The 12,577-nt window shown below is 47.8% G+C and overlaps 1 protein-coding gene across 9 annotated transcripts in view; it reads left to right on the forward strand.

Annotated features, from left to right (window-relative positions):
- Positions 1-378: 378 nt before the first annotated feature.
- The window catches only part of DPF3 (double PHD fingers 3), a 180,107-nt gene continuing 167,908 nt past the window's right edge, over positions 379-12,577 (forward strand). For 7 of the 9 annotated variants that reach the window (XR_012623259.1, XR_012623260.1, XR_012623261.1 and 4 more), the window contains exon 1: positions 403-453. Coding sequence is in view for 5 of the 9 variants with exons in the window: in XM_074824288.1 (XP_074680389.1) it covers positions 422-453 (32 nt within the window). In the remaining 4 variants the exon portion in view is untranslated. Of the gene's footprint in view, positions 454-12,577 lie in introns of all 9 variants that reach the window. The other 2 variants (XR_012623258.1, XM_074824286.1) reach the window with 1 other exon arrangement.

Here is a 12,577-nt window from a genome sequence, read left to right on the forward strand (position 1 = left end):
CGGCGCGGGCGGCTTCCCCCGGTGGGGCACGCCGCCTGGGAGACGGGGGGGCAGCTCCGGCGGTACGCAGGGGCGAGCAACCAGCCCGGCTTTCCCTCTGCCGGCGCGGCGCGTTAGGGCGGGAGCCGGGCAGCTGCGGGCAAGCGTCCCCCGGCCCGCCCTCGCCCCCTGGCTCCCCCCCGGCGCGGCGGCGGCCCCGCCGGCGGGCGCTGCCCCTTTAAGACCTGCTCGCCGCCAGTTCCAGGGAGAGGGAGTGACCTCTGGGCTTTGACAGCTCCCCTAATAACTAGCAGAGCCCCGGCTCCGCCCCCGGCGCCGGATTGGTCGGCGGGCCGGTATGCCGCGCTCTGATTGGCTGGCCGCTTCCCCTGAGCGAACCTTTAGAACTCCGAGACACAATATTCTGTTACATTGTAGCAAAATGGCGACTGTCATTCACAACCCCCTGAAAGCGTAAGTAGGAATCAAAAATGTACATATTCCGCGTGGTTTAAATATGAAAAAAGGCGCCTTTCCGGCGCCGGCTGCCAGCCTGAGCCGGGTGCCGGCAGCCTCCCGGCGGGTCCCTCCTCCCGCCCTCCTTTCTGCCCCAGCGCCTCGCTCGTTTTTTGTGCAACACATCCCCGCGGCTCGCGCCGAAATTAACGAGGAAAAATTGTTCGGCTCGCGCGCCGGTTAATTGGCGCCCGGGAGCGGAGGGGGGGGGAGGCGGCGGCGGCGGGCTGCCCGCCGGCCGCTCCCGGAGCGCAGCGCGGGGCCGGCAACGGCGACGTCCCGCGGGGCCCCCGCGGGGGTGCGCGCACTTGACAGCGTCCGGGCGGGCTCGCCCCGTCACCGCGCCGGGCTGCGGCGGGGGAAGGACCGGCCCAGGGGAGCGCGGGGCGGCGGGGTTGGCGGGGAGGGGGGGTTCGGCTCAGTGCGCGGTGCCTCCGCGCTCCGGCCGCAGCTTGGAGTTGCCTCCGCCAGTCTTTGCGGAGTTGGGATGTCTCGGCGAGGGGGAGCGAAGCGGCCCCCTCGCTGCTCGGCCGAGGAGCGGGGGGGGCGGTCGGGAAGCGGAGCAGTGGGGGCACCGCCGGCGCACCTCGGCGTTCGTGCGGGAGAGGGGGAGCGGAGAGGAGAGGGAGGGAAGCAGACTCGCGTGAAATGAATGACTCGCGACTGCCGGTCGTTGATTTGGGGCAGGAAGTCCGGAGAGCTGTTTTGCATATGACAGGCTTTCGCTTTTCAAAGTGACAGAGAGAGTTGATTGTGTTTCCATCTTGAGAGCGGGCACAAGCGGCCGAGGGCTGCTCGGAGGGGATCTGCCCCGCGGCTGGCGGGGGGCGCCCGGGGAGGCGGCGGGCGGTGTGCCGGCGGGGGCCGCCGCTGCTGCGGGGCTCTGCGGGGCTCCCGGCTTAAGGCCGGTTTCCGAGGGGGACCGCGGGAGCCGGTTGTCGTCTTCTGGATCGCGTCCTTTATTTTCCTTGTGGTCTGTAGCGCACGCCGTTAATCCCTGAAGGCATTAGGGAGAGTGGGATTTGGCACCCGTGTGTGGGGAGAGGAGCTGTCTTAACCTTTTTAAAACGACTTCGCTGCTAACGGGGGCAGCGCTCTTGCCATTAGAGAGGGAAGCAGAGTACCTGGCGGTGACGCTTCGTTTGCACTTTCTGGCTGCGCTGAGTGGGTGTTTTTATACCTTTGAGTTTGCAGAGATGAAATTAGGGCTGCGAGGTTTTTTTCTCTCTCTCTTTTTTTTTCTTTTTTTTTCCCCGACTCAAGTCTCTCCGGATGGAGTTGGAAAAACACTTGAAGGTTTTTCCAGGGATTCCTGCCGCTGTCTCTCCGCGATCCGGAGGGGAAGGAAAGCCTCGATCCGGGAAGGGGTGCTGACATGTTTATCGGTTCTCCTGCTCCGTCCTAGCAGAAAACCTTCGCTTTCATTTACCCGTCCCCTCGGTAGCACCTTCTGAAAACCCGCGGGGAGAGGGGAGCGCAGTTGTCGGGGGGTTAACCGAACAAGTCCGAGTATCCTGATGGCGGGGGGGTGCTGTGGGGCTGAACACGCTCCGACAACCGCGCGGAAGGGACGGCGTGCCCCGCGTTGGACGGCGGGCTTAATACTCCCTCAGCCGAGAGCAACTTCTCCCCTCCCAGCCGCCGGGCGTTGCTCAGGCGCGGGCACCGCACCCCACCGCACCGCGTAGCGCACCGGCCGCACCGCGCGGCTCCTCACCTGCGCTGGGAAGAGCTACGGGCGCGTATTGCCGGTGGCGAGGAAGCCCGGGCTCGGTGGCCCCTGGGGCCGGCGGGCAAGAGGCGGGGAGCTCCCGGGGAGCGAGCGGGGCGCCGCCGTGGGAGCGCGCCGGGCGGCCGCTCGCCCCCCCTCCCTTCCCCCCCGCCCCGTCCCGTCCGGTCCCACCGGCGGGGGCCGGGACCGCGCCTCCGCGCCTCGCACTTCGGGACACCGTGGGGCTCCCCGAGCAGTCGCGGCGGATCGCCGGAGAGGGCGGATCCTGCCCGAGGGCCGCTTGCGCCGAAAGGAATCGGGGGCCCGATCCCGCTGCTGCGAAAGTCGGGGTGGGCAGGATTAGGCCGTTTATAATTAGCTCCCTTCTCCTCCCCTCGCCCCTGGGGGGTGTGAGAGGAGGAAACAATAGACATCAAGTGCTGGGTTCGCTTTTCTCTGCGTGCCTTTTAAAGTACTAATGCTATGTGGAGGAAACAGAATTGGTGCTGGCTGCCTGACACCATCTGCATTTTTTATTAACAAGTTGTTTAATAAAACATTTTATAATTTTCACTTATTCTTTAAAGTTGCTGATCGGGAAACAATACACATGTAAATAAATTATGTATGGGATAAATTAGGACAAAAGCAGCAGGACACATAATAGGGGAAGGGATGCAGTGCACAGTATTTTGTCCTCATGTGTCCTTCCTGACAATGAAAGGGAGCTGAATGACATTTGCATTTCCTCTGTCTGCGTTTTGATTGTATCTCAAAACCCACAAACGCCCCCTACAGAAACTGGCCACACAAAGGTTTTGCTCTGAGATGGGGGACAATGTAGAGACTGAGAAATCCTAGCTCAGGTATCAAGCAGCTCCCTGTGTGTGCTTGTGCATTTAAGTGTGTCCAATATTCAGTTTTATCTCTGGCACTTGGACACATATGTGGCCTTGTTCATGCTAGACTAGTCTCTCAGGATAATGTATTCCAGTGTACCTGAGCATCTGTGGGAATACATTACATAGAGCAGCTCAGTGTGTGGAGTCCCTTATTAATGACTGGCACCTCCTTACACTCAGCTTGCCTCTTTCTCCGTCTAGCACTCTCTTCTCACTTTTTGGTTCTCGTTTGGTGCTTTCACCCCTTTGCTCCTCTCCCCTTCACTTCCTCTGGTGATCCAATCAGCCTAACATGACTGCCTGTTATTTCTGCCATTCTTACCTTGTTGTTTGCCAACATGGTGCTACGGGCAAAAATATCAGAGATCTAAGTTTAACAGATCTGCAAAGGAAAGGCGGCAGGTGTCTGGATAAACACATTCTTCTTCATCTGTAAAAAAGGCAGTATGCAGATAGTGTTGATGGGTCAGCAGTGGATTCGTTGGGTTGTTTTTTTCCACTAGTCTGTGTACTATTTCCATACTTTTTCTTTCCATCTTCTTCTCCTTTAGATATCTTAATATGAGACATTTGAGCAGTGCAGTAGAAGAAACAAGTGCAGTTAAAAAGTATTCTGAATTACTTCAAATGTCAGTCAGAAATCTCAACGGACTTTGTAAACATTAATTAATTAAACCTCTCAACACCCCTGTGAAGAAAGGATTATTGCCTTTGTTTTATGGATGGCTAAACTAGGACAAAGTGGTTCAGGAACTTTCAAATTTGAAGATCAAGTCTAGAATGCAGCCGTTCAACTTCCAGTCTTAGCATCTAGTCCCATTTCCTCCACCTCTGCCTTATTAGCAATGTGCATATGGTACTGTAATGCATTTAATGTAATTAAGACCTTGTAATTTACAAAGTCTTATCTAGAAGCAGAGCTGGGTTCCCCCCGCCCCTTCTCCATCTTTACTCCCACAGCTGACTTTTATTTCAGGTTGTCAATTAAACATACTCACTGGAACATATGTTAGGCTATTTGCCTTCTCTGCATGTGAGATTCCCTCATGCTGTATAGCTCTCTGTCTGGATGCTCACCAGAGGAGCCGTTGCCTTCCAGTAGTTTGGCCCTGGAGTAGCAGTGCTGGTGCTCTCCCTTTCTTTTGCTCAAGACAGCCTCTGAGACAAAAGAGGCTAACTCGGGCTCAATTGCTAGGCTAGGTCGCTTGCACGCTGACTGTATTGTTGGATAACTTTGATGTGCTTGGGGACACTTATTCCCTGCCAGGTGTTTGGGGACCAGATCATCACAGACTTGTGTGCACAGTGCTAGAGCTGACCTTATAAACCCTTCCAGGCCTGCTCTGTCTCTGTGTTTCTGCTGCAAGCACACAGCAGTGGTCGGTTTTCCAATTGCTGTACCTTCTCAAATGAAATTGCCTTGACAGCCAGCTCCGACCCCTGGGCTGCCAAATGGCCATCCTTGTGATGATGAATTCTGTGGCATGAGACACCTGTGAAGAAATGGTCTGTGCTCGCATCCCTGTTTCATGTCAGCAACAGACCAGTGTGGATCTTGAGGTCTTGTATGGCAAGAGTATTTCATTAGTGATAACCCTGGCTTGAATTCGAGCTGGGGACTCTTAACTGGAAGGTCCCATATCCCATTACACGTCCCTGAAACAGCCCCATGTCCTGATTAAGTGCTGATGATGACTGAGGGTTTGTTGTTTGGTTTTTGGTTTTTTTTTTTTATGATGTTGTTGCATAAGCATCTGGTTGCTGATTTCTAATATTAAAGTGAAAGTATAATGTGCAGTGCTGCTTTGAGCAGGTGGAAGCAATAAAATAGATGGACAGTTAGGTTGCCAATTCAGTGTTTACAAGTGATGTGGAGGTGATTTTAATGTAGCTTTGCAGAAGGGAATTTTCTTCTGCTTGACAGAACAGGGTTGTTGGGCACATTAAATCGCATACCAAAATCTCTACAGCATTTCCAATGTGGCTCTGATGTCACTTAAAAACATAAATGAGCCCTAGTGTGACACATTTCAAACCAAAACTCTTGTCCACATGGAAACTGTATTTTCTCTATCTCAGCACCAGCTTTCATAGAAAATGAGGGATGAATGTTACTGTATTTATGCAGGGAAACATAAGCATAAAACCAAAGTCATTGGGGGTGAGGGGCAGAGAAGACAAGAAGACCTGAGGATACACTGGTTTGAATATGAGCGAGCCTGATAAATGGTATCTTACTAGTTACAGTGTTATTTCTGGTTCCATGAGTTGCTTGTGCATGATTAGTTGTTGCAGTGCTTTTGTAATTTTGTTTTGTTGGTGTTCCAGCCTTTCACAGTCTGTCTAGTTGTGTGGACGGATGGACGTTGTATCACAAATTTGTTGCTGAAGAAAAAGTTTTTAAAACGTGTGTGGTGTGTGAAAGCAATATTGAACTATCTGGTTTGCTCTACAGAGGCCCAAAGGTATGATATTTTGGAGGGTGTAATAATTTCAAGGTAAGCACATGCCCAGTGGGCATAAAAAGACTGTTAGGTAGGATTCGCAGTGTCAAGTGGGAATAGTTTACCCAGACCATGCCAACGTCTGGCACACAAAGCAAAATGGAGCTGTGCCTTTAGTCTGAGTCATGGCGAAGGTAATGTGGCTCATCCTTTCTGTAGCCTGATGAAAATTGATTTCTTCCTCTGCCTTCCTAAAACTGGAAGTGTGGTATTTGGAGGTTGCTCTCAAGAGCAGACTTTGTCCATCTTGTATATCTGTCTTCTGCAATTTATGACAGTTGGCTGTACCTCTGCTTTCCCGAAATGAGGCATTCCAATGCCCCCACTGGCCACAAATAAACCATCTTTTAGGATTATCTTTTGCCGAGTCTGGTGTTTTCTCACTCTGGTTTGTCTTTTATGTCAGAGCTGAATTTCTTTGCTTGGTAGATCAATTTTACAATCTTGGTATTTATTCTGGGCTCATCACTGTGTTGTCTGTATGTGATGTTGCCTTGAGCAAGAACCATCCCTGTATTGTTTATCCCTGAGGACTTGTAGGAGTGGAATGAATCTGTTTTGGGAGTTGATGTTTTTCTCCCTTGGACAGACCGACCTCTGATCTGAGGAGTCCCTGTCTGGGGTGACATACTCCCACGTGCAGAGAAGAAGCACCAAGGCAACATTGCTTAAGGCCTGTTCCGAGGGCTTCATTAGGACTGTACTGCTTTGCCTGGCAGCTTTGCCCGGGATGCAGAGACTTAGTGCAGGTCCTGGTTTTAGCACTGGTTTGTTTCTTATAAGGAAAGTCATCTCATCAACACAATCTAAAAGAAAACATACTTTTAAAATCTTGGGTGTTTTTTAAACAAAACTTTTCAGATGGAAGTGCTTATTTCTTGTCTTTAAAATATTCTCTACAATTTGTGGAACAAACCCAAACACACTGGACCAGTGCGTGAGAAGCAGAAAGCAGTTTGCCTTTCTTCTTTCTTATTTCAAAAGAAAGAACAGGACTACCCAGTGTATTTTTGCTGTCTAAACTGAGTGACACATAACACAAATATGATAAGTGAGTGCTTGAATACTGAATGTTTAAAATTCTTATTTATCTTTAATAGCCTAAATTATTACACTTTTTAAATTGTTATATATGGTTTATTTCCCAGTAGAGCATATTTTAACCACAGATTCCCAGCAGATGTCTCAGAGAAGAATAAAGCAGTGTCTTAATGGCTGCTGGCAAATATTCTTTTCACACCCCATCCCCTTCAGTATGGGAATAGCAGGAGTATGTCAGCATGTGTCTCGGTTTTCAGGTTACCTGCCTGAGCCGGGTGCGGTCAGAGAGTTGCAACTCCAGCCGCATGAAAGGTTTTGTTGGTACCCCAGCACTGTCTGAGGGGAAGCTGCACAGGGAGTCAGTGGAGCAGCAAGAACAGGGCAGGGATGGGTACTGATGAGTGTGCACTAGGTGGCTGTGATCAGCAGCGTGTGCTTGCCAAATCCTGAGTCATTAATTTTGCATTCTGCTGAGCTGTAGCTGGGAGAAAGTCCCCTGCTCAGGTGTTGGTGGGGACACTGACTACATCAGTGCTATTCTTCTGGTGAGAAAGGCTGGAAGTGATATTTAATATTGCAGTCCCTTGGTGACAGAACTGATCCAGCCTAACTGAGGATCATCTCTCCATTCATACCACATCATGAGTTGTATCAGTCTTTTGACATCTGATAATGCTGTCCTTGCTTTCTGATAATTTTTATAAATTAATATAAAATGCCAGCTGTAATATGCATGAAATATATGTATGAAATCTTAGTATGCAAAAGAAAGGAACCAACCCCACATAACTTACAGTTTCTCTGCCTTGTTTCTTCTCAGATTCCCTTGTGATACAAGATACAAGGCCTTGGTGTTAAGACGTTGTGCTAAATTCTCTACAAACACGTGGCCTAATGCCTCCTGCCTTTTATGTCTCAAAAATTTGAATAGGATGGATGGTGCATAGAAAATCAGGTGCAGTGCAGTGAAATAAGGCCATGCCCCGAGTTGGTTAATTCCAGTCTGCCCTCCTGCATCAGCTGGCAGGGCTGATTTGATCTGATCAGATGCAGGCATGCTACTTCTGCCAAAACGCAAAGTACAGTGCTTATGCTGCTTTTATGCTTTGAGTTGGCTTCATGCTAGCCACAGGAAGATAGATGATGCCTGTTGGAACAAAATTTCCTCTTGAAAATGTTTTGGGTGCTTTTCATGTTTTGGAAGACTAAGTGAACACCAGTTCAGTGCTTTGTGTCATGTGGCTCTGAAATTTTTGGTCTGGTTCTAGGAACTTTGCAGTTTCTAGTGGATCCACAGCCTAATGTGATTAGTCACAGAGTTGGGAGAAACATTGCAATGGCTGGAGTTATAGCCCAGATAGTTCACTATCCAGTGAACAGTGCTATAGGGAAAGTTACAATGAAGACACAAAGTTAGTATTATTTCTTCAAGGGAAAAGTAATGTCCATATTTCAATTTTCTTCAAGAACAGTTCTGAAGAAAGTAATCCATAGATTGGTGACTGTTCAAGTATTTTGGTCTCAATATTGCTTCCTGAGAGACTGCATTTAGTTAATGATGGGGACAAATATATTCTGTGTTTATGATTACTTTAAAACCTACGCAATCTGAATAAAGAATAATAGGTACAGTGGATCAGAAAGCTGTTTTACTGCTAAACTCCTTTGGTCTTGACCATGAATAAAGACTGCATCGTATTTGAGGCTGCTATCCAACTGAGTGTTCAGATAAATCACCAGTGTCCAATATCGGAAATTATAACATGAACCCACTTGTATTTACAAACTCACCCTGATTGCTTTTGTGCTTTTTTTTTTTTTTTTTTAATTACTAAAGGGTGTTTTGATGACTGTAGGTTTTTGTGTTTTCTATGGATTCTTTATCCTTGAAGTTTTCAGTTCATTAGCATATACCTGTTGATGTGAAATATGGAATAAATCAGGAGCACAATTTTAATTCAGAGATCAGCACCTTCTGTGGTTGGGGTAGTGCAGGTTGAGAGGTAGGTGAGATGTGATGGGTGAGAGTTGGTGATGGGAAGACTCCACAGTGAGCTCTTTCTCCACAGGTGTGGGAAAACCCTCTCAATTGCAGCACTGAGACACTTCTACTGCTTCATCATATCTGACTGGCCCTTTAATTTTTAGGAGGTGCTTCTCCAAAAAAGATGTGCGCCTCTGTTAATTTTGGTGATGTTAGTCCTCAGTGATCAAATGGCACGTGGATGAAAGCAATGTTAATACCTTCCCAAGTAGAGTGGGGCCCCAGAGATTTCACACTTCTCTCTCTTCTCCTGGGCTGATACAAATGAATGGGAACTTGGTCAAGTTAGCTGGTGTTATGTTGATGGCAAACAGGCATTGCTGAAGTCGAAATCTAACCAAAAAATGTTGATGGGGGCAATATGTGGAAAACCCTTCTCAATTTCCTGTCACCAGATTTGATTAGTTTTTGTCAATAGTCTCAGCTAAATGTTTTATCTTCTCCTAGCTTTTCTCTCCCCCGCCTCCCAACCTCTTTCCCCCATTGACCTCTACAAGTGCAGTCCTAGCTGTTGATTTATCAGGGCAGGCTAGCTCAGCGCTGTGTGGAGATTGCTTTTAATTAACTCTCTTCGTTTTTTCCAACCTTCAGGGAGCAGCAACCCTTTAATGATTTAAATATTTTATCTGGATTTATATCCACCTTATGTGTTGTTTGTTGCTCTGCTTCCTCACATGTTCTTCCTGAGTCATTTCCCAGAATGAAATGTTTGTTTCAGGCCCCTCATACAGGATGAAGAGGAGAGTTTTTAATGGCTTCTGGACTGGGAGGATGGACTCTCTATGATCTACCCTGGTGTTTTGGAGAAGGATGGGGAGTATGAGGTGATGCATGGATGGGGAGTATGAGGTGATGCATTCTGGTGCTGTCTTTGAGCAAGACTCGCTTCAGTGTTCTGCCTCCGTGCACAGCAAGAGACAGCTTTGTTTCATGGTTGCAGCGTGGCAGATCAGAGCCTACTGAATTAAATCTGACCCCTGACTTTTTGTATGGCATAGATAAGTCATGAGCTTATTTTAACAGTCAGGTATGACTCTCATGCTAGTCAGGCCGAGTAGAGGAGGCACTAATGCTCTCAGGCACCTGTTGCTAAAATGTAGTTAACTTCCTGTGCATGAATACAGGTCTAAAGGAGAGTCTCTCTTTACCTGCAAAAGACTACCTTTGCCTCCTGTGAGTAGCTCTGTCAAGTGAGATATCTTCAGACTCAGCAGAAAGCAGCTATATGAAATTTCTCGCACCTGGAATTTTCTCTTTATGTATCCTACAATGAGGATTTCAGGAGGTTTCAGCATGAGAGAATTAGGAAAAATATGTTATTTGTAATGTAAAGTATGTGGCACTTTCATGCCAGAGCAGGAAAATGCTTTATAATCATGCTTAAAGTAAGCATCACAGTCCCTTCTGTGGGATTTTCTCCGTTCTTCTGATGGGAGGAATGGCATGCACTGACTGACTTGGTGATGGTCTCACTAGTCACACTGTCAACCACCGACAGAATTGGATGTTTAGAAACCACATTGCTTTGCTTTTGGTGTTGAGTGCTAGATGGTACATGAGTGATGTGTTGAAAGTGAATGGGAATCCTTCCTTGGTAGCACTTCCATGGCCAAGCTGAAATTAGGGACATGGAAGAAGAGTGGGAAGGTGAGTTAAGACTGTCTGACTGGTTCTGGTGGAAGAAGTCCACTGATAAATATCACTAAACCATCCTTAATGACAGTGGTTTATGCCTGGAGCTGATAAAGGCACCATTGGGGTACAAAGATTTTACCATGGAAATCAAGTGTCAGGTAGTTTTGCATTTCAAAATATACATGCTGCACACCAGACGCAGTCTGTTCAGTACAATTCATGCACAATTCAATGTCATTGATGTGAGAACAGTTTGACTCAATTTATTTTACAAGGCTACTCATAAGTATGTGTAAGTGTATTTAAAGCCCCCTGGTTAAAATGGCAGCAGAAATGACGAAGTCCCAGATCTAGTCCTCCCTTACTGAGAAAAGTGACTCTGAGACACTGGCTAAAAGGAATACAGTCATGGGTGCTACTTATCAAAATATTGACGACGCATCACTGCATAAGTTCATTTATGTCATCTGGTCTGTGGTTTGTGTTTGTGTCTTTCCTATCTTCCTCTGCAGCCCGCTTTACTTTAAAAAAAATAATTGTTTGGGTGTATTTTTTTCCATGTTGTTGCTGGGATTCCACAGGAACTAACTTCTGGAATTCTCATCTGACCAGACTGCAAATGTATCTGGTTCAGGTATTCATTCTGCTGAGTAGATCTGAAAGTAAATTCCCTCCTCCTCTATTATTAACTTTCTAGTTTTGTTTCCACAACTAACTTATCCACAAAGTCCTGGGGTTAGGAGAGGCTGTCTCTCCCGACACGTCTTCCGAATTCCTCACTGCTAAACACACACCATGCAAAGTCGAAACCTGGCTGGCCCTCAAAGGGCAGTCTATTTCCCAGGCTGCTGTTTCCAGTTACCTTCTGCCCCATGCACCCCTTGGAGGGGAAGAGGAGGAACAGATGAGGGGTGAGCACTCTGCCTTTGAGAAAGGCTCTGACCTGAAAATGGATTGCAATTCCAGCCGAATGGTTCCTTCCCTTGGTAACAGAATTGCACGCCTGGGCTCTGAGCTCTTTGCATTAATTCCATCTCTGCTAAACTTTCCCAGTCAATTAACCATGTCCATCTCCTGCTCTAGCAGCCACATGTGCCTTTTCTGCCGCAGCAGGGTTTTGGAACAGTAACTCTCTGCAGCCTTTGCTGCAGCAGTTTTCCTCCAGCAGTTTTCCTCCAGCAGCTTCCCTCAAGCATGGTTATCAATCAGGACCTGTCAGGTTTTTCCCTCTGACACATCTATTTTCAGGGCTGTAGGACTTTGACCTTTTGCTTTTGTCTTTATAAGTACTTTTTTTTCCAATAGGGGCCAGCTCAAATGCTGAGTGTTCGGTCTTTACACTGATGCAAATGCTGCATGAAAATTTCAGTCTTCAGTGTAAGGACATTCTGCTAAACCTGGATATTTCTTTTGGTTTTTGTCATTTTGCTTCCCTCGGGTTTTAATTTTGCTTGTCAAAAAGGCCTTATTAAGCTGGCCAGTAGTTCTTGTGTGGTGTTCCAGGCAGCACCCGCAGTGCAGAGGTCTCCTCTGAGTAGCTGGCTAACAGGACTGGATGAAGGAGTTGTGAGTTCTTGGAGGCTGAAGTGTCTGGGAGATGCTTACCCATGGGGTTTGATACAGACTACCTTTGAAGGGAATTCTGCACACAACTCTGGAAGAATGGTTTGGATGCTGGCACTAGTGGTCTCTTGGCAAAGTACTTAAGGGGCCGTGACAGTGGCTTGAGCATGATTTTCTTGCATGTCGTACTACCATCAAAGGCCAGGTTGGACTAGAGTGCCTATTAAAGCAAGAGGCTATGTTTAATATCTTGTCTTGAACGTGTGGTTGAGCCTGGTCCTGCTTCTAGTGGGTAGGTACCTATATCACAAAGGCTGTCATCCCAGTTGGCACTAATTGATTCCTGTGTGGGTACTTTCAGATGAGAAAAGAAAGACCAAATTGGCCACAGAGGCTCAATTAATAGAAGTGTAGGTTTAAAAGAGGGTTCCTGGGTCTTATGTCCAGTCCCCTGGTACCATGTCAGATAATCCCTTTCATAAACTGAAAAGTCCTTGTCTTAAATCCCCACTTGGACTGTTTGTTCCCATTACTCCTCTTGGGAGGGTTCCAGAACCCACTGCTCTGATGGCTGGAAATAGCATTTTAATCCCTAGCCTAGCCCTACTTGTGACCAGTTTATATCCATTTGTTCTGGTGCCAGCATGGAGTGGTTAGTTTAAATACTATTGCTCCCTCCATG

This window comes from Strix aluco, chromosome 4, assembly GCF_031877795.1.
Source record: "Strix aluco isolate bStrAlu1 chromosome 4, bStrAlu1.hap1, whole genome shotgun sequence".
Classification (NCBI taxonomy): Eukaryota; Metazoa; Chordata; class Aves; order Strigiformes; family Strigidae; genus Strix; species Strix aluco.